Below are 21,754 nucleotides of genomic sequence, written 5' to 3'. Positions count from 1 at the left end.
GACCACGGCTGCTGGCAGACAAAGATGTTAATGGTTGTTAAGGTGAAGAGCACCCACTCTCTCCCTGTGCACAGACTGTTAATAAAGTGAAGAGCACCCACTCTCTCCCTGCACATCAGTGCAGCTGGTGAAGGTGCAGTGCTGGTCCATGATGAAGTGACCACTGAGGACGATGTCCTGGCGGCTACTGGCGTCCAGACGACCCACCCTGAGGACATGCAGACAGTCAACATAAGACTTCTCTCCAACATACAAGACATGGTACTAGTGTGGAAACAGTCAACATAAGACTTCTCTCCAACATACAATACATGGTACTAGTGTGGAAACAGTCAACATAATACTTCTCTCCAACATACAAGACATGGTACGAGTGTGGAAACAGTCAACATAATACTTCTGAGAACATACTAGACATGGTACTAGTGTGGAAACACTCAACATAAGACTTCTCTCTAACATACAAGACATGATACTAGTGTGGAAACAGTCAACATAAGACTTCTCTCCAACATACAAGACATGATACTAGTGTGGAAACAGTCAACATAATACTTCTGAGAACATACTAGACATGGTACTAGTATGGAAACAGTCAACATAATACTTCTCTCCAACATACTAGACATGGTACTAGTGTGGAAACAGTCAACATAAGACTTCTCTCCAACATACAAGACATGGTACTAGTGTGGAAACACTCAACATAAGACTTCTCTCTAACATAAAAGACATGGTACTAGTGTGGAAACAGTCAACATAATACTTCTCTCCAACATACAAGACATGGTACTAGTGTGGAAACAGTCAACATAATACTTCTGAGATTAGCGCTCTACTAGACATGGTACTAGTATGGAAACAGTCAACATAACACTTCTCTCCAATCAATCCAATCCACTTTATTTATACGGCACATTTAAACAACAAAAAGTTTCCAAAGTGCTGCACAACAATATTAAAAACAATATTCAAAAATAATTTTTTACCTTGAAAATCATGTTTTAACTTAAAACATTTTTTTTTAATTATTTAATTTTTTTTTAATTTTTGTAAAAATTAAAAAAAAAAAATGTAAATTTAAAAAAAAAAATTAAATTTAAATTTATTTTTTTTTAATTTTAATTTTTTTTAATTTTTTAAAAACTTTTTTTTTAACTTTTTTTTAACTTTTTAAAAAAAAAATGTTACACTAACCCTAACCCTAATCTTAACCCTAATCTTAACCCTAACCCTAACCCTAACCCTAAAAAAAAAATGTTACACTAACCCTAACCCTAATCTTAACCCTAATCTTAACCCTAACCCTAACCCTAACCCTAAAAAAAAAATGTTAATTGTTAAAATTGTTTAAACAAAATTAAAAACATTTAAAATTGTTTTAAATTGTTTTAAAAAATTTAAAAAAAATTAAAAAAAGTTTAAAAAATTTTTACAAATAAAAAATAAATAAATAAATAAAACAATTTAAAAACATTTTTTTTAAATTAAAAAAATTTGAAAATCATTTTTTACCTTGAAAAAAAAATGTTACCTTGAAAAAATTTTTGTACCTTGAAAATCATTTTTTACCTTGAACATTTTTTTTTACCTTGAAAAAAAAATTTTACCTTGAAAATGTTTTTGTACCTTGAAAATCATTTGTTTACCTTGAAAATCATTTTTAACCTTGAAAAAAAAAATTTACTTGAAAATTTTTTTTTACCTTGAAAATCATTTGTTTACCTTGAAAATCATTTTTAACCTTGAAAAAATGACTGAATACAAACAAAAAATAAATACAAAAAAAACAATATAAAATAAATATGATTAACATTTTTTTTAAAGGGTATAACCGATTAAAACAGTAAATAGAAATCAACATTTTAAAAACACAGAGGACAACAGAGGACCACACAACTCACATAGTGTTAAAAGCCAGAGAATAAAAGTGGGTCTTAAGACGAGACTTAAAACACTCCACTGTGGGAGCGCTTCGAACATGGAGGGGCAGAGTGTTCCAGAGCTTAGGGCCGACCACAGAGAAGGCCTTGTCTCCCCTGGATTTAAGTCTGGTCTTGGGCACCACGAGCTGGAGCTGGCTCTCGGACCTCAGAGCGCGCGCAGAAGTGTAAATTTGAATGAGGTCCGAGATATAATGAGGTGCCAGTCCATGTAAAGCTTTAAAAACAAACAGCAAGGTTTTAAAATCAATTCTAAAATGAACAGGGAGCCAGTGCAAACTCTGAAGAATTGGGGTTATATGCTGGCGTCTCCTGGCCCCTGTTAAAAGTCATGCTGCCACGTTCTGGACTAACTGCAACCGGGAGAGAGCTTTTTGGCTAATGCCAGCATGAAGTGCATTGCAGTAGTCCAGGCCACTTGAAATAAAAGCATGCACCACTTGTTCAAAAAGGTTAAAAGATAAAAACGGTTTTACCTTTGCTAAAAGACGAAGATGATAAAAACACGATTTTAAAACGCCATTGACTTGTTTGTCAAGTTTAAAATGGCTGTCTATAGTGACGCCAATGCTGGTGACTTTGGGACGCACATAATTTTTGCAATGGTCCCAAGTCAGTGAGGGCCGGACCAAAAACTGAAATTTCCGTTTTTCCCTCATTCATTATTAAACAATTCTGGGCTAACCAAGCCTTGATGTCGCATAGATAGTTGAGAAGGGATGTCAGGGGGCCGTGTGGTATCATCCCAAACTAATGTAAAGTATCAAAGAAGAGAAGAATAAGTGATTATTACATTTGAACAAAAGTGTAGATAGAACATGTTAAAAGACAAAATAAGCAGATATTAACAGTAAATGAACAAGTAGATTAATAATATTTTTTTTACAGTTTGTCCCTCATAATGTGTACAAAATAATAGGTAGATACAGTACCGGTAAATGACACAATATGTTACTGCATACGTCAGCAGACTAATTAGGAGCCTTTGTTTGTTTACTTACTACTAAAAGACAAGTTGTCTAGTATGTTCACTATTTTATTTAAGGCCCCAATTGCAATAATAAACATATGTTTAATGTACCTTAAAGGGGAACATTATCACCAGACCTATGTAAGCGTCAATATATACCTTGATGTTGCAGAAAAAAAGACCATATTTTTTTTTAACCGATTTCCGAACTCTAAATGGGTGAATTTTGGCGAATGAAACGCCTTTCTAATATTCCCTCTCGCAGCGATGACGTCACATTGGGAAGCAATCCGCCGTTTTCTCAAACACCGAGTCAAATCAGCTCTGTTATTTTCCGTTTTATCGACTGTTTTCCGTACCTTGGAGACATCATGCCTCGTCGGTGTGTTGTCGGAGGGTGTAACAACACCAACAGGGACGGATTCAAGTTGCACCAGTGGCCCAAAGATGCGAAAGTGGCAAGAAATTGGACGTTTTGTTCCGCACACTTTACCGACGAAAGCTATGCTACGACAGAGATGGCAAGAATGTGTGGATATCCTGCGACACTCAAAGCAGATGCATTTCCAACGATAAAGTCAAAAAAATCTGCCGCCAGACCCCCATTGAATCTGCCGGAGTGTGTGAGCAATTCAGGGACAAAGGACCTCGGTAGCACGGCAAGCAATGGCGGCAGTTTGTTCCACCGAAGATGATCAAGAGAAGAATATCGACCCTAGCTTCCCTGGCCTGCTGACATCAACTCCAAAACTGGACAGATCAGCTTTCAGGAAAAAAGCGCGGATGAGGGTATGTCTACAGAATATATTAATTGATGAAAACTGGGCTGTCTGCACTCTCAAAGTGCATGTTGTTGCCAAATGTATTTCATATGCTGTAAACCAGTTCATAGTTGTTAGTTTCCTTTAATGCCAAACAAACACATACCAATCGTTGGTTAGAAGGCGATCGCCGAATTCGTCCTCGCTTTCTCCCGTGTCGCTGGCTGTCGTGTCGTTTTCGTCGGTTTCGCTTGCATACGGTTCAAACCGATATGGCTCAATAGCTTCAGTTTCTTCTTCAATTTCGCTTTCGCTACCTGCCTCCACACTACAACCATCCGTTTCAATACATTCGTAATCTGTTGAATCCGAGTCTGAATCCGAGCTAATGTCGCTATAGCTTGCTGTTCTTTCCGCCATGTTTGTTTGTGTTGGCTTCACTATGTGACGTCACAGGAAAATGGACGGGTGTATATAACGATGGTTAAAATCAGGCACTTTGAAGCTTTTTTTTAGGGATATTGTGTGATGGGTAAAATTTTGAAGGGCAATCTAAAATCATCAGCTACATTTCATTGAGACTAACTAGTAGCTTAGCTAAATTTCATGGATACTAACTAGTGGCTTAGCTATGTTTCATGGACACTAACTAGTAGTTTAGCTACATTTCCTTGAGACAAACTTGTAGCTTAGCTACATTTCATGGAGACTAACTAGTAGCATAGCTACATTTAATGGAGACTAACTAGTGGCTTAGCTAAGTTTCATGGAGACTAACAAGTAGCTTAGCTACATTTCATGGAGACTAACTAGTGGCTTAGCTACATTTAATTGAGACTAACTAGTAGCTTAGCTACATTTTAATGAGACTGACTTGTAGCTTAGTCACATTTCATGGAGACTAAGAAGTAGCTTAGCTACATTTCATGGAGACTAACAAGAAGCATAGCTAGATTTAATGGAGACTAACTAGTTGCCTGGCTACATTTAATGGAGAGTAACTAGTGGCTTAGCTACATTTCATGGAGACTAACTAGTATCTTAGCTACATTTCATGGAGACTAACTAGTAGCTTAGTTACATTTCATGGAGACTAAGAAGTAGCTTAGCTACATTTCATGGAGACTAACAAGAAGCATAGCTAGATTTAATGGAGACTAACTAGTAGCCTGGCTACATTTAATGCAGTCTATCTAGTAGCTTAGCTACATTTCATGGATACTAACTAGTGGCTTAGCTATGTTTCATGGGGACTAACGTTTCAATACATGCGTAATCTGTTGAATCCGAGTCTGAATCCGAGCTAATGTCGCTATAGCTTGCTGTTCTTTCCGCCATGTTTGTTTGTGTTGGCTTCACTATGTGACGTCACAGGAAAATGGACGGGTGTTTATAACGATGTTTAAAATCAGGCACTTTGAAGCTTTTTTTAGGGATATTGCGTGATGGGTAAAATTTTGAAAAAAACTTCGAAAAATATAATAAGCCACTGGGAACTGATTTTTAATGGTTTTAACCATTCTGAAATTGTGATAATGTTCCCCTTTAAGATTTTTTTGTTCAAATAAAGACAATAATGACATTTTTTTGTGGTCCCCTTTCTTTTGAAAAGCATTGAAAAGTATGGAACTACATTTTGTTACCAACATATTGGTATAAGCCAGGGGTCGGCAACCCAAAATGTTGAAAGAGCCTTATTGGACCAAAAATACAAAAACAAATCTGTCATATTACATACAGATAGTGTGTCATGAGATATAAATTGAATTAATATGACTTAAAGGAAACTAAATGAGCTCAAATATAGCTACAAATGAGGCATAATTATGCAATATGTACATATAGCTAGCCTAAATAGCATGTTAGCATCGATTAGCTCGCAGTCATGCAGTGACCAAATATGTCTGATTAGCACTCCACACAAGTCAATAACATCAACAAAACTCACCTTTGTGGATTCATGCACAACGTTAAAAGTTTGGTGGACAACATGAGACAGAAAAATAAGTGGCATAAAACACGTCCTAGAAAGTCGCAGAAAGATATACATGTAAACAAACTAAGGTGAGTTCAAGGACTGCCAAAATTAGTAGGACAAAACGGCGCTCGCCAAATACTCGAATCAGTGAAGCATGTTTAATATAAACAGTGTGCTTTATAACAATTAGGGAGGTTTGTGTCATGTTTGTCCTCCTACAGAAACCATATTAAAACAAAAAATATATTTTTTTCCCCTCAACTTTTTCCATTTTTCATACATTTTTGAAAAAGCTCCAGAGAGCCACTAGGGCGGCGCTATGCGGCTCTAGAGCCGCGGGTTGCCGACCCCTGGTATAAGCAGTCCTAAGATAGTAATCGTCTCACCTTGTGATGCCATCCTTGATGTAGTAGAGCAGACACTCGGACATGAGGGGGTCCTCGTTGAGGTTGACCAGATGAGGCGTCTGACAAGAGAGCATTAAACAAGGGTTAAATCACCAAAAATGATTCCCGGGCGCGGCCACCGCTGCTGCTCACTGCTCCCCTCACCTCCCAGGGGGTGATCAAGGGTGATGGGTCAAATGCATAGAATCATTTCGCCACACCTACTGTGTGTGTGTGTGACAATCATTGGTACTTTAACCTTAACAAGTCATTGTGCAAACACTGCATATCACAAAGCAATGTCTCACAGTGGTCAAAGCAAAACCTCATGCAGCTAGCTCTTCAAGTGCTGAGATCAAACCTGATGTTAGAGAAGCACCCACACTCCACACTACACACTCCACACTACACACCTCGTTGGGGGAAAAGAGGCCCACATTGTCAATAAAGACAGCTTGGGGCTTTCTGTCGGATGGCTTCGGGGGGAACAAGGAGGCCTTTTATTGTCATGGCAACACGTGATGTCACACACGTCTCATTACCTTCTTCGGGGAGAAGACGCCCACTGTCCCGCCGTCCTCTCGCATGGCCACGCCCATTTCTGCCAGCAGGGCCTCCCTGCGGATACAAATCAGGCCGAGGCCTCAGCGGGCCGGTTCGTGGTGGTCGGGGGAAAGAAACGGGAGCTCACCGTTCCATTCGAATGGCTTCTGTGCGGCGAAGTTTCTCCTCCCACGTCTCGTTAAGCTCGGCGATGATCTTCTCCGTTTCCTGACATGGAGCACAAATGAAGACAACAATTATTTTGTGGGCCAAAGACTATCTTGGAAGAAAAAAGGAAGTCAACATCTGACATCACATGGACAAAGATAAGACCTTCTGAAGGAAAGTTCTGTGGTCAGATGAAACAAAAATTGAGCTGTTTGGCCACAATACCCAGCAATAAAAAAGGTGAGGCCTTTAATCCCAGGAACACCATTCCTACCGTCAAGCATGGTGGTGGTAGTATTATGCTCAGGGCCTGTTTTGTTGCCAATGGAACTGGTGCTTTACAGAGAGTAAATGGGACAATGAAAAAGGAGGATTACCTCCAAATTCTTCAGGACAATCTAAAATCATCAGCTACATTTCATGGAGACTAACTAGTAGCTTAGCTAAATTTCATGGATACTAACTAGTGGCTTAGCTATGTTTCATGGAGACTAACTAGTAGTTTAGCTAAATTTCATGGATACTACTAGTGGCTTAGCTATGTTTCATGGAGACTAACTAGTAGTTTAGCTACATTTCCTTGAGACTAACTTGTAGCTTAGCTACATTTCATGGAGACTAACAAGTAATTTAGCTACATTTCATGGAGACTAACTAGTAGCCCGGCTACATTTAATGGAGACTAACTAGTGGCTTAGCTAAATTTCATGGAGACTAACTAGTAGCCTAGCTACATTTCATGGAGACTAACTAGTAGCTTAGCTACATTTCATGGAGACTAAGAAGTAGCTTAACTACATTTCATGGAGACTAACTAGTAGTTTAGCTACATTTCATGGATACTAACTAGTGGCTTAGCTATGTTTCATGGGGACTAACTAGTGGCTTAGCTATATTTCATGGAGACTAACAAGTAGCTTAGCTACATTTCATGGGGACTAACTAGTAGTTTAGCTACATTTCATGGATACTAACTAATGGCTTAGCTATGTTTCATGGGGACTAACTAGTGGCATAGCTATATTTCATGGAGACTAACAAGTAGCTTAACTACATTTCATGGAGACTAACTAGTGGCTTAGCTACATTTAATTGAGACTAACTAGTAGCTTAGCTACATTTTAATGAGACTGACTTGTAGCTTAGTCACATTTCATGGAGACTAACTAGTAGCTTAGCTACATTTCATGGAGACTAAGAAGTAGCTTAGCTACATTTCATGGAGACTAAGAAGTAGCTTAGCTACATTTCATGGAGACTAACAAGAAGCATAGCTAGATTTAATGGAGACTAACTAGTAGCCTGGCTACATTTAATGGAGACTAACTAGTAGCTTAGATACATTTCATGGAGACTAAGAAGTAGCTTATCTACATTTCATGGAGACTAACAAGAAGCATAGCTACATTTAATGGAGACTAACTAGTAGCCTGGCTACATTTAATGGAGACTAACTAGTGGCTTAGTTAAAATTTCATGGAGACTAACTAGTAGCTTAGCTACATTACATGGAGACTAACTAGTAGCTTAGATACATTTCATGGAAACTAAGAAGTAGCTTATCTACATTTCATGGAGACTAATAAGTAGCATAGCTACATTTAATGGAGACTAACTAGTAGCCTGGCTACATTTAATGGAGACTAACTAGTGGCTTAGCTAAATTTCATGGAGACTAACTAGTAGCTTAGATAAATGTCATGGAGACTAAGAAGTAGCTTAGCTACAAATCATGGAGACTAAGAAGTAGCTTAGCTACATTTCATGGAGACTAACAAGAAGCATAGCTAGATTTAATGGAGACTAACTAGTAGCCTGGCTACATTTAATTGAGTCTAACTATTAGCTTTGCTACATTTCATGGAGACTAACTAGTAGCTTAGCTACATTTCATGGAGACTAACTAGTAGCTTAGATACATTTCATGGAAACTAAGAAGTAGCTTAGCTACATTTCATGGAGACTAACTAGTAGCTTAGATACATTTCATGGAAACTAAGAAGTAGCTTAGCTACATTTCATGGAGACTAACAAGTAGCATAGCTACATTTAATGGAGACTAACTAGTGGCTTAGCTAAATTTCATGGAGACTAACTAGTAGCTTAGATAAATTTCATGGAGACTAACTAGTAGCTTAGTTACATTTCATGGAGACTAAGAAGTAGCTTATCTACATTTCGTGGAGACTAACAAGTAGCATAGCTAGATTTAATGGAGACTAACTAGTGGCTTAGCTAAATTTCATGGAGACTAACTAGTAGCTTAGCTACATTTCATGGAAACTAACTAGTAGCTTAGCTACATTTAATGGAGACTAACTAGTGGCTTAGCTACATTTCATGGAAACTAACTAGTAGCTTAGCTACATTTCATGGAGACTAGTTTTGAGAAAATGTTACAACCGGAAATGACAAAATATGTTACCACGTGTGTCAGCAGCCACATTTTTCATGCATTTCTTTAACTATGTTTTCAAAAAAATTTGAACAAGACGGAAAAAAAAACTTTTCACATTGTCATTATGGGTTATTGTGTGCAGAATTTTGAGGATAAAAATGAATTTATTCCATTTTGGAATAAGGCTGTAACATGGTTTCGTACCCTGTGTGGAGAATAAGTGCTTATTACATTTTTAGAAATATGTAGATATAATCTTGTCACAGCAGAAAGTAGCCAGATGTTAACAGTAAATTAACAAGTATATTATGACTAGTTTTGAAAAAATGTTACAACCGGAAATGACAAAATATGTTACCGCATGTCAGCAGCCAAAGTTTTCATGCATTTCTTTAAATATATATATATTTTTAAATTTGAACAAGAGAAAAAAAAACATTTTCAAATCGTCATTATGGGTTATTGTGTGCAGAATTTTGAGGATAAAAATGAATTTATTCCATTTTGGAATAAGGCTGTAACATGGTTTCGATCCCTGTGTGGAGAATAAGTCCTTATTACATTTTTAGAAATATGTAGATAGAATCTTGTTACAGCAGAAAGTAGCCAGATGTTAACAGTAAATTAATAGATGTATTAAGACTAATTTTGAAAAAATGTTACAACCGGAATTGACAAAATATGTTACCGCGTATGTTAGCAGCCAAAGTTTTCATGCATTTCTTTAAATATATTTTCAAAAAAATTTGAACAAGAGAAAAAAAAAAGTTTTCACATTGTCATTATGGGTTATTGTGTGCAGAATTTTTGTCAGGCTTGTCCCTGACAGTTTGACTGTGTTTTAGTTTTCCCTCTGCGTTTGTCTTAGTTTCCTGTCAGCGCTTTTATTTTGTCTTCATTTCCTGATTGTCTCCCTGAGTGCTCCTTCCCCTCAGCTGTGGCTGTTTGGCACCTGGCCACACCTGGTGTCAATCAGCCAGCTGCTATTTAAACCTGCCTTCCCCTCCAGTCAGTGTTGGATTATTGTCATTGTCACTGTCGCTAATACTTGTTGTCACTACTACCTGTCATAATAATTGTTGTTGTAGCTCTGTCTACTTTTGTTCACTCTGCTCTTGTCATAGTTCCTTCGTGTCACAGTAAGTGTTTTTGTTTCTTGTCGACAGTTAGCTTTTGTGCTATTTTAGTTCATAGCCAAGTTTGTTCTCCGCCTTGTGCGCGCCTTTTGTTTGTACCCTTTTGTTTGTTTTTTTGCCATAGTGTTCAATTAAATCATATTTTCTCGCTCAATGCCTGCCGTCATCTCTGCATCTTGGGGTTCGTCACCAACAAACTCTGACAATTTTGAGGATATATTTTAATGTATTCCATTTTGGAATAAGGCCGTAACATGGTTTCGATCCCCGGGCTCGGGGTCTTTCTGTGTGGCGAATAAGTGCTTATTAGTGATGGGTTGATGAGGCCTCATGAAGCGTTTCGACACATTGCAAAACTGTATTGATACTGTGTCGATACTGTGTCACTAAATACCAGAGGTGTGGACTCGAGTCACATGACTTGGACTCGAGTCAGACTCGAGTCATGAATTTGATGACTTTAGACTCGACTTGACAAAATGTGAAGAGACTTGCAACTCGACTTAGACTTTAACATCAATGACTTGTGACTTCACTTGGACTTGAGCCTTTTGACTTGACATGACTTGACATGACTTGCCACTTTCCCCAAAATCCAAAGCTTAAAAAGTTATTTGGGAGCGCTCCGTATTTTTCATTTTCTTCGTCTGTCTATCAGCGTGTTGTTCCTATCAGCTGGTGTGCTGTCAGTACAACAGCCAATCAAATTAGATTTACGTTGTTTTCATCACGCAGCATTCATCCAATCAAATTGCAGTACAACCAATGAACAAGAGTTGTCCAACAACGTGCCAGTGATAAACAATTATGTTAAAGTTGGTTTCGTTCGGGTATAAAAACTACGACTTGGTCAACAAAAAACGAATTGCGGTATGCAAATCACGCAGTTCGAATATTACAGACGGAGACGCAACAACTTCCAACTTCGTTCGACATTTGAAGTTGCACAAAGAAGGGTAAGTTTTGAATGTAAGATAACGTTTATTGGCTAAGTAACGTGACTTTTATTTGCTGTGTAGTTAAATCAGTGAGGCTGCAAACTCACTGCTAACGTTATAACCATAGACATCTTATAAGTAGACGCAGCATAGAGCGCTACTGCCTACTGGCACAGACGAGGCGCGTGGCCGCCATCTTGGAGTGGTGATCCGCTCCACTCAGTGCAATTCATTTGGCAGGAGCAATGAACTGTCAGTGCATTTAATTCATCTTACCTCACTGAATACCACTGATTTTCACCCCCTTTTTTGTCACACGTGTAGCTATGATAACAGACACATGTTTTGGCGTGTTTTATTATTCATAGTTTGCTTAACAGTAATATAATATTCTTATACGCTATAAGTGACCAGACGTCCGAGATCAAAACTGGGAATATAATCCCAGAGAAGGGGGAAAAAAACGGTAATCTATTTTTAAATTGAAGAAACAATATGATTAGGTTATATATACATATGTGTGTATCCTACATAAACAATGTATGAATACATTAGATATCTATATATCTTAGGGACCATAGACTGTATCTCTGTTGCTTCAGCAGCAGAGAGTTTATTCTGTCTTGACACTTTGTATTGATATTTTCTATTACATTCTTCCCTTAAATGATAATGTTTGCAGTGATTGTTTTATATGTATTATTTTATGTAAGTCGCTTTGGATAAAAGCGTCTGCCAAATACTTAAACATATATAAACACCTGAAAGTCTTCATATCAGCTAAAACCACCAATCTGTTTCACTGGATTCAGAATAAAACCAAATTCTGTTTTACCCAACAATGTTAGTATTTGAATATTGTTACTTGAAGACTGATTCCTGATTACAATTATACTGTTAAGAAAGTATTGTCTTATACTTTGCCTAAAATGAGAATGCATCATAATCAGTGGCGGCTGGTGAATTTTGTTTTAGGTGGGGCTGAAAGTTTGTAAAGCAAACCCCTGTAGGGGCGTCATCCTCCCACAGAAGATTTCTTTGTGATTTTCACATACAAATATTGAAGATCTTTGATCCTTCTCAACTCTGTGGTAATATTATTTTCATAAAATACAACCAATAGTACGTTAATGTTAAATCTCACTTGTGAAAAGTAATCCCCCGATTCCTATTTTCAACAGTCCGCTCATTTGAGCAGGAAAACGCTGAACACCATCTTTGTTTTCTACCTGTCAACTGTCAGTTTCGGCTGCTCGCCGGCTCCTCATCAGCACTTCAAGATGGCGGCCAAATTGCTCAGGTCACAGCAACCAATGCTGCGTCTACTTAAAAGATGTCTATGGTTATAACGTCATTGCAAACACGGCAATCTGTTGCGTCCACTGCAGTTTGCTACCTTATTCATACTTTTTGTCAAGTGATTTTTTTTTAAGCAGGGTTTCATGAGGTACCTATACATAACGTTACGTTAGTCAATGTATCACACACAGTAACGTAACGTTAGACGGCAGTCAGCAGCACCGCGTATTTTAGCCACCTACAAAAAGACAAACATAGTCAAATAAAGGTCAGTTAAAATGTATACTATATTAAGAGTATGTGTACATATTGCATAGGGTCCTGACATCTAAAAAGTACAACTCTGTTCATTGTTATGTTCATATATTTGTTATGTTTTTCATGTGTACGCACACATAAACACACATACAGTATGAGATGAGATCAATGAGATAAGGTAAGAACAGGATAGAAACTGCTGTGGAACTAGTTACAATGCAATATGCCATGGAAATACAATGTTAACACTTTTGTGCAAATAAGTACAGTTGCACTTGTTTTTTTTCAAATGTGTTTATTCTGTAAAGGAATGAGTTACATGTTTAAAATTACTGGTTAATAGTGCTATTTTGAAGTGCAATGTCAGCACTATCTTTTTCCCTGCAATTTCAAATGCACTTGTTTTAATAAATAAATACAGCGTTTTAAAAGCATACACAATCTGTGTAAATATATTAGTCTGTGGTTAAATGACTTGAAAGGACTCGAAACTCAAAATGCAGGACTTGGGACTTGACTTGAGACTTTCCAGTCTTGACTTTGGACTTGACTCGGACTTGCCCTGTCTTGACTCGGGACTTGACTCGAGACTTGAGGGTAAAGACTTGAGACTTACTTGTGACTTGCAAAGCAATGACTTGGTCCCACCTCTGCTAAATACTGACATCTGCTGGACATTAAAAATCCCTACAGGCAACCTATGGACCGACTCAACTGACACTGATTTTATGCCCTAGTACAGGGGTCACCAACCTTTTTGAAACCAAAAACTACTTCTTGGGTACTGATTAATGCGAAGGGCTACCAGTTTGATACACACTTAAATAAATAAATATATTGTCATTTCTAAGTTACACGTAAGTGTGATTTAAACAAGAATAGCTAAATAAATAAATTTATATATATATAAAAAAATGGGTATTTCTGTCTGTCATTCCGTCGTACATTTTTTTTTTCCTTTTACGGAAGGTTTTTTGTAGAGAATAAATGATGAAAAAAACACTTAATTGAACGGTTTAAAAGAGGAGAAAACACGAAAAAAATTAAAATAAAATTTTGAAACATAGCTTATCTTCAATTTCGACTCTTTAAAATTCAAAATTCAACCGACAAAAAGAAGAGAAAAACTAGCTAATTTGAATCTTTTTGAAAAAATTAAAAAAATAATTTATGGGACATCATTAGTAATTTTTCCTTATTAAGATACATTTTAGAATTTTGATGACATGTTTTAAATTGGTTAAAATCCAATCAAGCTTTATTTCTAACAAAGACAAATCAGTATTTCTTCTAGATTTTCCAGAACAAAAATTTTAAAAGAAATTCAAAATACTTTGAAATAAGATTTACATTTGATTCTACAGATTTTCTAGATTTGCCAGAATAATTTTTTTGAATTTTAATCATAGTAAGTTTGAAGAAATATTTCACAAATATTCTTCGTCGAAAAAACAGAAGCTAAAATATTTATTATTCTTTACAATAAAAAAAAAATAAAAAAAATTACTTGAACATTGATTTAAATTGTCAGGAAAGAAGAGGAAGAAATTTAAAAGGTAAAAAGGTATATTTGTTTAAAAATCCTAAAATCATTTTTAAGGTTGTATTTTTTCTCTAAAATTGTATTTCTAAAAGTAATAAGAAGCAAAGTAAAAAATAAATGAATTTATTTAAACAAGTGAAGACCCATCCATTTTCTACCGCTTATTCCAAGTGAAGACCAAGTCTTTAAAATATTTTCTTGGATTTTCAAATTCTATTTGAGTTTTGTCTCTTTTAGAATTTAAAAATGTCGAGCAAAGCGAGACCAGCTTGCTAGTAAATAAATACAATTTAAAAAATAGAGGCAGCTCACTGGTAAGTGCTGCTATTTGAGCTATTTTTAGAACAGGCAAGCGGGCTACTCATCTGGTCCTTACGGGCTACGTGGTGACCGCGGGCACCGCATTGGTGACCCCTGCCCTAGTATATACAATAATATAAACTAAGTCATTGTATTTCATTTAGGATTATTTCATATCTTCATTTAAATAAAAATATATTTGTATCTTTTTTAGATACAGTCAATAAATAATGTGAACATGTATCATAACATGGAAATCTAAGAGAACGTGTTGTGGATGATTGTGGACTGGGAATTTTTTTAATTTTATTTTTTTACACATTTTTATAATAAAAAAAAAAATAAAAAAAAAAGTTTTTCCGACGTATTCCATTTTAGACGATTTCTCTTCTTAGTTATTATTTCTTAGTTATTATTTAAGAGGAAAAAAAACTTTTTCACATTGTCATTATGGGTTATTGTGTGAAGAATTTTGAGGATAAAAATGAATTTATTCCATTTTAGAATAAGGCTGCAACATGGTTTCGTACCCTGTGTGGAGAATAAGTGCTTATTACATTTTTAGAAATATGTAGATAGAATCTTGTTACAGCAGAAAGTAGCCAGATGTTAACAGTAAATTAACAAGTATATTAAGACTAGTTTTGAAAAAATGTTACAACCGGAAATGACAAAATATGTTACCACGTATGTCAGCAGCCAAAGTTTTCATGCATTTCTTTAAATATATATATATATTTTTTAAATTTGGACAAGAGAAAAAAAAACATTTTCACATTGTCATTATGGGTTATTGTGTGCAGAATTTTGAGGATAAAAATTAATTTATGCCATTTTGGAATAAGGCTGTAACATGGTTTCGATTCCCGTGTGGAGAATAAGTGCTTATTAGATTTTTAGAAATATGTAGATAGAATCTTGTTACAGCAGAAAGTAGCCAGATGTTAACAGTAAATTAATAGATATATTAAGACTAGTTTTGAAAACATGTTACAACCGGAATTGACAAAATATGTTACCGCGTATGTCAGTAGCCAAAGTTTTCATGCATTTCTTTAAATATATTTTCAAAAAAAATTGAACAAGAGGAAAAAAAATGTTTTCACATTGTCATTATGGGTTATTGTGTGCAGAATTTTGAGGATAAAAATGAATTTATTCCATTTTGGAATAAGGCTGTAACATGGTTTCGTACCCTGTGTGGAGAATAAGTGCTTATTACATTTTTAAAAACATGTAGATATAATGTTGTTACAGCAGAAAGTAGCCAGATGTTAACAGTAAATAACAGATGTATTAAGACTAGTTTTGAAAAAATGTTACAACCGGAAATGACAAAATATGTTACCGCGTATGTCAGCAGCCAAAGTTTTCATGCATTTCTTTAAATATATTTTCAAAAAAATTTGAACAAGAGAAAAAAAACGTTTTCACGTTGTCGTTATGGGTTATTATGTGCAGAATTTTTGTCAGGCTTGTCCCTGACAGTTTGACTGTGTTTTAGTTTTTCCTCTGCGTTTGTCTTAGTTTCCTGTCTGCGCTTTTATTTTGTCTTCATTTCCTGATTGTCTCCCTGAGTGCTCCTTCCCCTCAGCTGTGGCTGATTGGCACCTGGCCACACCTGGTGTCAATCAGCCAGCTGCTATTTAAACCTGCCTTCCCCTCCAGTCAGTGCTGGATTATTGTCATTGTCATTGTCGCTAATACTTGTTGTCACTACTACCTGTCATAATAATTGTTGTTGTAGCTCTGTTTACTTTTGTTCACTCTGCTCTTGTCATAGTTCCTTCGTGTCACAGTAAGTGTTTTTGTTTCTTGTCGACAGTTAGCTTTTGTGCTATTTTAGTTCATAGCCAAGTTTGTTCTCCGCCTTGTGCGCGCCTTTTGTTTGTACCCTTTTGTTTGTTTTTTTGCCATAGTGTTCAATTAAATCATATTTTCTCGCTCAATGCCTGCCGTCATCTCTGCATCTTGGGGTTCGTCACCAACAAACTCTGACAATTTTGAGGATATATTTTAATGTATTCCATTTTGGAATAAGGCCGTAACATGGTTTCGATCCCCGGGCTCGGGGTCTTTCTGTGTGGCGAATAAGTGCTTATTGCATTTTTAGAAATATGTACAGTAGATATAATCTTGTCACAACAGAAAGTAGCCAGATGTTAACAGTAAATTAACAGGTATATTAAGACTAGTTTTGAGAAAATGTGTTACCGCGTATGTCAGCAGCCAAAGTTTTCATGCATTTCTTCAACTATATTTTCAAAAAATTTGAACAAGAGAAAAAAAAACATTTTCACATTGTCATTATGGGTTATTGTGTGCAGAATTTTGAGGATAAAAATGAATTTATGCCATTTTGGAATAAGGCTGTAACATGGTTTCGTACCCTGTGTGGAGAATAAGTTCTTATTACATTTTTAGAAATATGTAGATATAATCTTGTTACAGCAGAAAGTAGCCAGATGTTAATAGTAAATTAACAAGTATATTAAGACTAGTTTTGAGAAAATGTTACAACCGGAAATGACAAAATATGTTACCGCATATGTCAGCAGCCACATTTTTCATGCATTTCTTTAAATATATTTTCCAAAAATTTGAACAAGAGAAAAAAAAACATTTTCACATCGTCATTATGGGTTATTGTGTGCAGAATTTTGAGGATAAAAATGAATTTATGCCATTTTGGAATAAGGCTGTAACATGGTTTCGATTCCCGTGTGGAGAATAAGTGCTTATTACATTTTTAGAAATATGTAGATAGAATCTTGTTACAACAGAAAGTAGCCAGATGTTAACAGTAAATTAATAGATATATTAAGACTAGTTTTGAAAAAATGTTACAACCGGAATTGACAAAATATGTTACCGCGTATGTCAGCAGCCAAAGTTTTCATGCATTTCTTTAAATATATTTGTTGGAATAATTGTTTGTAAGTTATCACAAAAGAAACGTTGTATTATGAATGCTGTCTTTCGAGGCCTAACAAGAGGAAGAAGGCTCGTAAAACTCCACTGTGATTTCAACACGGACAGATGGCAGGATCTGCTCAACTTCCAGAGGAACTCTCTTTGAAGTGTTAAACGAACTCTCTCTGAAGTATTTCACAAACTCTCTTCCAACTGTTTGGTGACCGAGGTCAACGCTGTTTACGACCCGCTGCCCTCTTGAAGTCACTGTGGTCAGGAGACGGGAGGGGTTATCCATTGTCCTCCAACACCTGCCCCAGCTGGATCCAGGAAGAGCCCAAGCCCAAGAAATCCCACTTCTTGGTCTTCAAAGCGACCGAAAACAATGACTGTTTTACATACTCCCCATTCCTGCTGAGACATGTGTTGGTGCGTGAACATTGAATATTGTAATAAAGAGGAGACGAAAACCTTCTTCGTCAGAGCGTGGTGTAGGACTGTACAGAGAGTGCAGTGGCCATGTCTCTCCTCAATATTGAGTCCAAATTGAATTCTGTCTCTGTTTGATTCCTTGCCTTTTGTCTTGTTTAATAGATGTCCTCAGTGTTTGAACGTGACAATATTTTCAAAAAAAATTGAACAAGAGGAAAAAAAACGTTTTCACATTGTCATTATGGGTTATTGTGTGCAGAAATTTGAGGATAAAAATTTATTTATTCCATTTTGGAATAAGGCCATGGTTTCGATCCCCGTGTGGAGTTTGCATGTCGGCTTCATTCTATGCTAAAACTCATTGTTGTTACGTTCAATCCTGTTACTCAAACAAGAGTCAAATCAAGTAGTATTTTGTCACCTTAAGGCGCTCGATGGCCTGCTCGCTGCCCGGGCTGAACATGATGCGGTCGTGCAGGCTGGCGATGGATCCGGCCCGGCTGGACAAGGCGGACAGAGACGGGGAGGGACTCATGCCCGTCATGGCGTTGGTCACTGTGGAAAGGAAATGATTGACAGCTTGGCCTTTAACCATTATTGTTCTGGTCTGTGTGCAGGAAGTGGTCGGAGGTGAGCAAACCAAACAGATGCAGACAGAAAAAAAAAAGAGGAGGCTGTAATAATAACAACAAGCGAGGCCAGCAGAAATAATATATAAAACAGGACAAAATCCCAATGAAATAGATTCAAGCTGCAGAATACCATTCAAAAATGAAGCCTCAGTTCAGATAAGCACCAGCACAACTCAGTAGGACAAATGCAACATAAAAGCAAAGTAATTGGCAGTAATTATTAGACATCTTTAATTGCCAGCGTGCATTTTAAAACACCATTCCCTATGTAACTGTTCTTCTACCTCACACGATGGTGGTCATTATTCAAATGAGAGTAACACATACAAAATGAAAACCAACAAGCCAGCAAAGAGCACAAAAAAGCTTGCATTTTGAGGGAAGAAGAGGCAGGAAACACACATTTCAAACCCTGGATCTCAGCGGCGGAGCCTGGAAATGCTTGAAGGCAACAAGAGGTAGACACAGAGAGGAAGAGAGGAAGACAAACATTGACTTGTGTTACCTCCTGGACCATACTTGTATTATACCATTAAACAGACAATGTCATCGCAAAAACAACATGTGTTTAGAAGGACCATTAAGACTCAAATGCTGGCAATTCTTCAAAAAACACTTGACCCATGTGACGTCATCATGTACAAATACTACTTAATCATCTAAAAACACTTGACCCATGTGACATCATCATGTACAAATACTACTTAATCATCTAAAAACACTTGACCCATGTGACGTCATCATGTACAAATACTACTTACTCATCTAAAAACACTTGACCCATGTGACGTCATCATGTACAAATACTACTTAATCATCTAAAAACACTTGACCCATGTGACGTCATCATGTACAAATACTACTTAATCATCTAAAAACACTTGACCCATGTGACGTCATCATGTACAAATACTACTCAATCATCTAAAAACACTTGACCCATGTGACGTCATCATGTACAAATACTACTTAATCATCTAAAAACACTTGACCCATGTGACGTCATCATGTACAAATACTACTTAATCATCTAAAAACACTTGACCCATGTGACGTCATCATGTACAAATACTACATTGAACATTTAATTAATGGTAAAAAGTACTGAAACATTGAACATTTACGTAATGGTAAAAAGTACTGAAACATTGAACATTTACTTAATGGTAAAAAGTACTGAAACATTGAACATTTATTTAATGGTAAAAAGTACTGAAACGTTGAACATTTACTTAATGGTAAAAAGTACTGAAACATTGAACATTTACTTAATCGTAAAAAGTACTGAAACATTGAACATTTACTTAATGGTAAAAAGTACTGAAACATTGAACATTTACTTAATGGTAAAAAGTACTGAAACATTGAACATTGACTTAATGGTAAAAAGTACTGAAACATTGAACATTTACTTAATGGTACAAAGTACTGAAACATTGAACATTTACTTAATCATAAAAAGTACTGAAACATTGAACATGTACTTAATGTTAAAAAGTACTGAAACGTTGAACATTTACTTAATGGTAAAAAGTACTGAAACATTGAACATTAACTTAATCATAAAAAGTACTGAAACATTGAACATTTACTTAATGGTAAAAAGTACTGAAACATTGAACATTTATTTAATGGTAAAAAGTACTGAAACATTGAACATTTACTTAATGGTAAAAAGTACTGAAACATTGAACATTTACTTAATGGTAAAAAGTACTGACTTAATGGTAAAAAGTACTGAAATATTGAACATTTACTTAATGGTAAAAAGTACTGAAACATTGAACATTTACTTAATGGTAAAAATATGTCAACATTTGGGATGGGTACCAAATCCAGTTTTTTTTTTGGCACCCATCGAATCTCACCGGCACCGAAACACGTAAAATCCAACAGTGCCAAGTTACGGTACCTGGGTTGCCCATGACATCACGCCAGGTTGCCGACTATGCACTTTTGCACTCGGCGGTCACTCCAGCAGCACTGAGAGTGGACTCAGCCAAACTACCACTAATTAATGTTGCAATTTTCAAAGCCAACAAAGAAATTGAGTCAAAAAAACACTCCTACGTAAGTTAAGTAAGGCTCCACTTTCCCAAACATGCACTAGCTTGATGCTAATATACATTGGCTTTGGAATTTACGTGTTATTGATTAGCATTAGCGATTTCACATGGCAACACCTCCAAATTTGTTCAAGAAAACTGCAACTAAGGTGCACATTACAATCAAACGATTGTTGCATAACAAGTACAATACTTACAGTATTAACACTTTTTAGGGCACAACAAAAGACTATATTCAGCAAAGACTGAACTGACGAGCCAACACAACATAAACTATAAACTACTACCATCTGTCATCTGGGACTTACAACTGTACTTGCAACGTACTGTCATACTTGTACGGTAAATGAAACTCTCACACGTGAATGTGTGTGTGTGAAGGTGTGTGTGAATGTGTGTGTGTGCATGTGTGTGTGAATGAATGTGTGACTGTGTGTGTGAATGTATGTGTGTGAATGTACGTGTGTGTGAATGTGTGTGTGAATGTACGCGTATGAATGTGTGTGGGAATGTGTGTGTGTGTGAATGTGTGACTGTGTGTGTGAATGTATGTGTGTGTGAATGTACGCGTATGAATGTGTGTGTGAATGTGTGTGTGAATGTAAGTGTATGAATGTGTGTGTGTGAATGAATGTGTGAATGTATATGTAAATGTGTGTGTGAGTGTGTGTGTGAATGTGTGTGTGAACGTGTGTCTGAATGTGTGTGAGTGTGTGTGTGTGTGTGTCTGTGTGTGTGTGTGTGTGTGTGTGTGTGTGTGTGTGTGTGTGTGTGTGTGTGTGTGTGTGAATGTATGTGTGACTGTGTGTGAATCTATGTTTTGTGTGAACGTGTGTGTGAATGTACACGTATGAGTGTGTGAGTGAATGTATGTGTGTGTGTGAACGTGTGTGTGAATGTACACGTATGAGTGTGTGAGTGAATGTATGTGTGTGTGTGAATGTGTGTGTGAATGTATGTGAATGTGTGTGTGAATGTAAGTGTATGAATGTGTGTGTGAATGTGTGTGTGTGAACGTGTGTATGAATGTATGTGTGAATGTGTGTGTGAATGTATATGTAAATGTGTGTGTGAGTGTGTGTGTGAATGT

At 36.4% G+C, this 21,754-nt stretch overlaps 1 protein-coding gene across 12 annotated transcripts in view; it reads right to left on the bottom strand.

The window, feature by feature from the left end:
* Window positions 1-21,754, bottom strand: part of kif1aa (kinesin family member 1Aa) — a 137,117-nt gene that overhangs the window by 64,248 nt on the left and 51,115 nt on the right. For 8 of the 12 annotated variants that reach the window (XM_061978349.2, XM_061978353.2, XM_061978354.2 and 5 more), the window contains exons 14-20: window positions 19,001-19,039; window positions 18,388-18,521; window positions 6,730-6,809; window positions 6,581-6,656; window positions 6,039-6,118; window positions 102-208; window positions 1-8 (exon numbers count right to left, since the gene is read on the bottom strand). The exon at window positions 1-8 is cut by the window's left edge and continues 73 nt beyond it. In XM_061978349.2, coding sequence (XP_061834333.2) covers window positions 1-8; window positions 102-208; window positions 6,039-6,118; window positions 6,581-6,656; window positions 6,730-6,809; window positions 18,388-18,521; window positions 19,001-19,039 — 524 coding nt within the window. The remainder of the gene's footprint in view (window positions 9-101; window positions 209-6,038; window positions 6,119-6,580; window positions 6,657-6,729; window positions 6,810-18,387; window positions 18,522-19,000; window positions 19,040-21,754) is intronic. The other 4 variants (XM_061978352.2, XM_061978359.2, XM_061978362.2 and 1 more) reach the window with 1 other exon arrangement.

The sequence above is a fragment of the Nerophis lumbriciformis genome, linkage group LG18 (assembly GCF_033978685.3).
Source record: "Nerophis lumbriciformis linkage group LG18, RoL_Nlum_v2.1, whole genome shotgun sequence".
Lineage (NCBI taxonomy): Eukaryota > Metazoa > Chordata > Actinopteri > Syngnathiformes > Syngnathidae > Nerophis > Nerophis lumbriciformis.
This window is presented reverse-complemented; position numbering and strand designations above follow the sequence as displayed.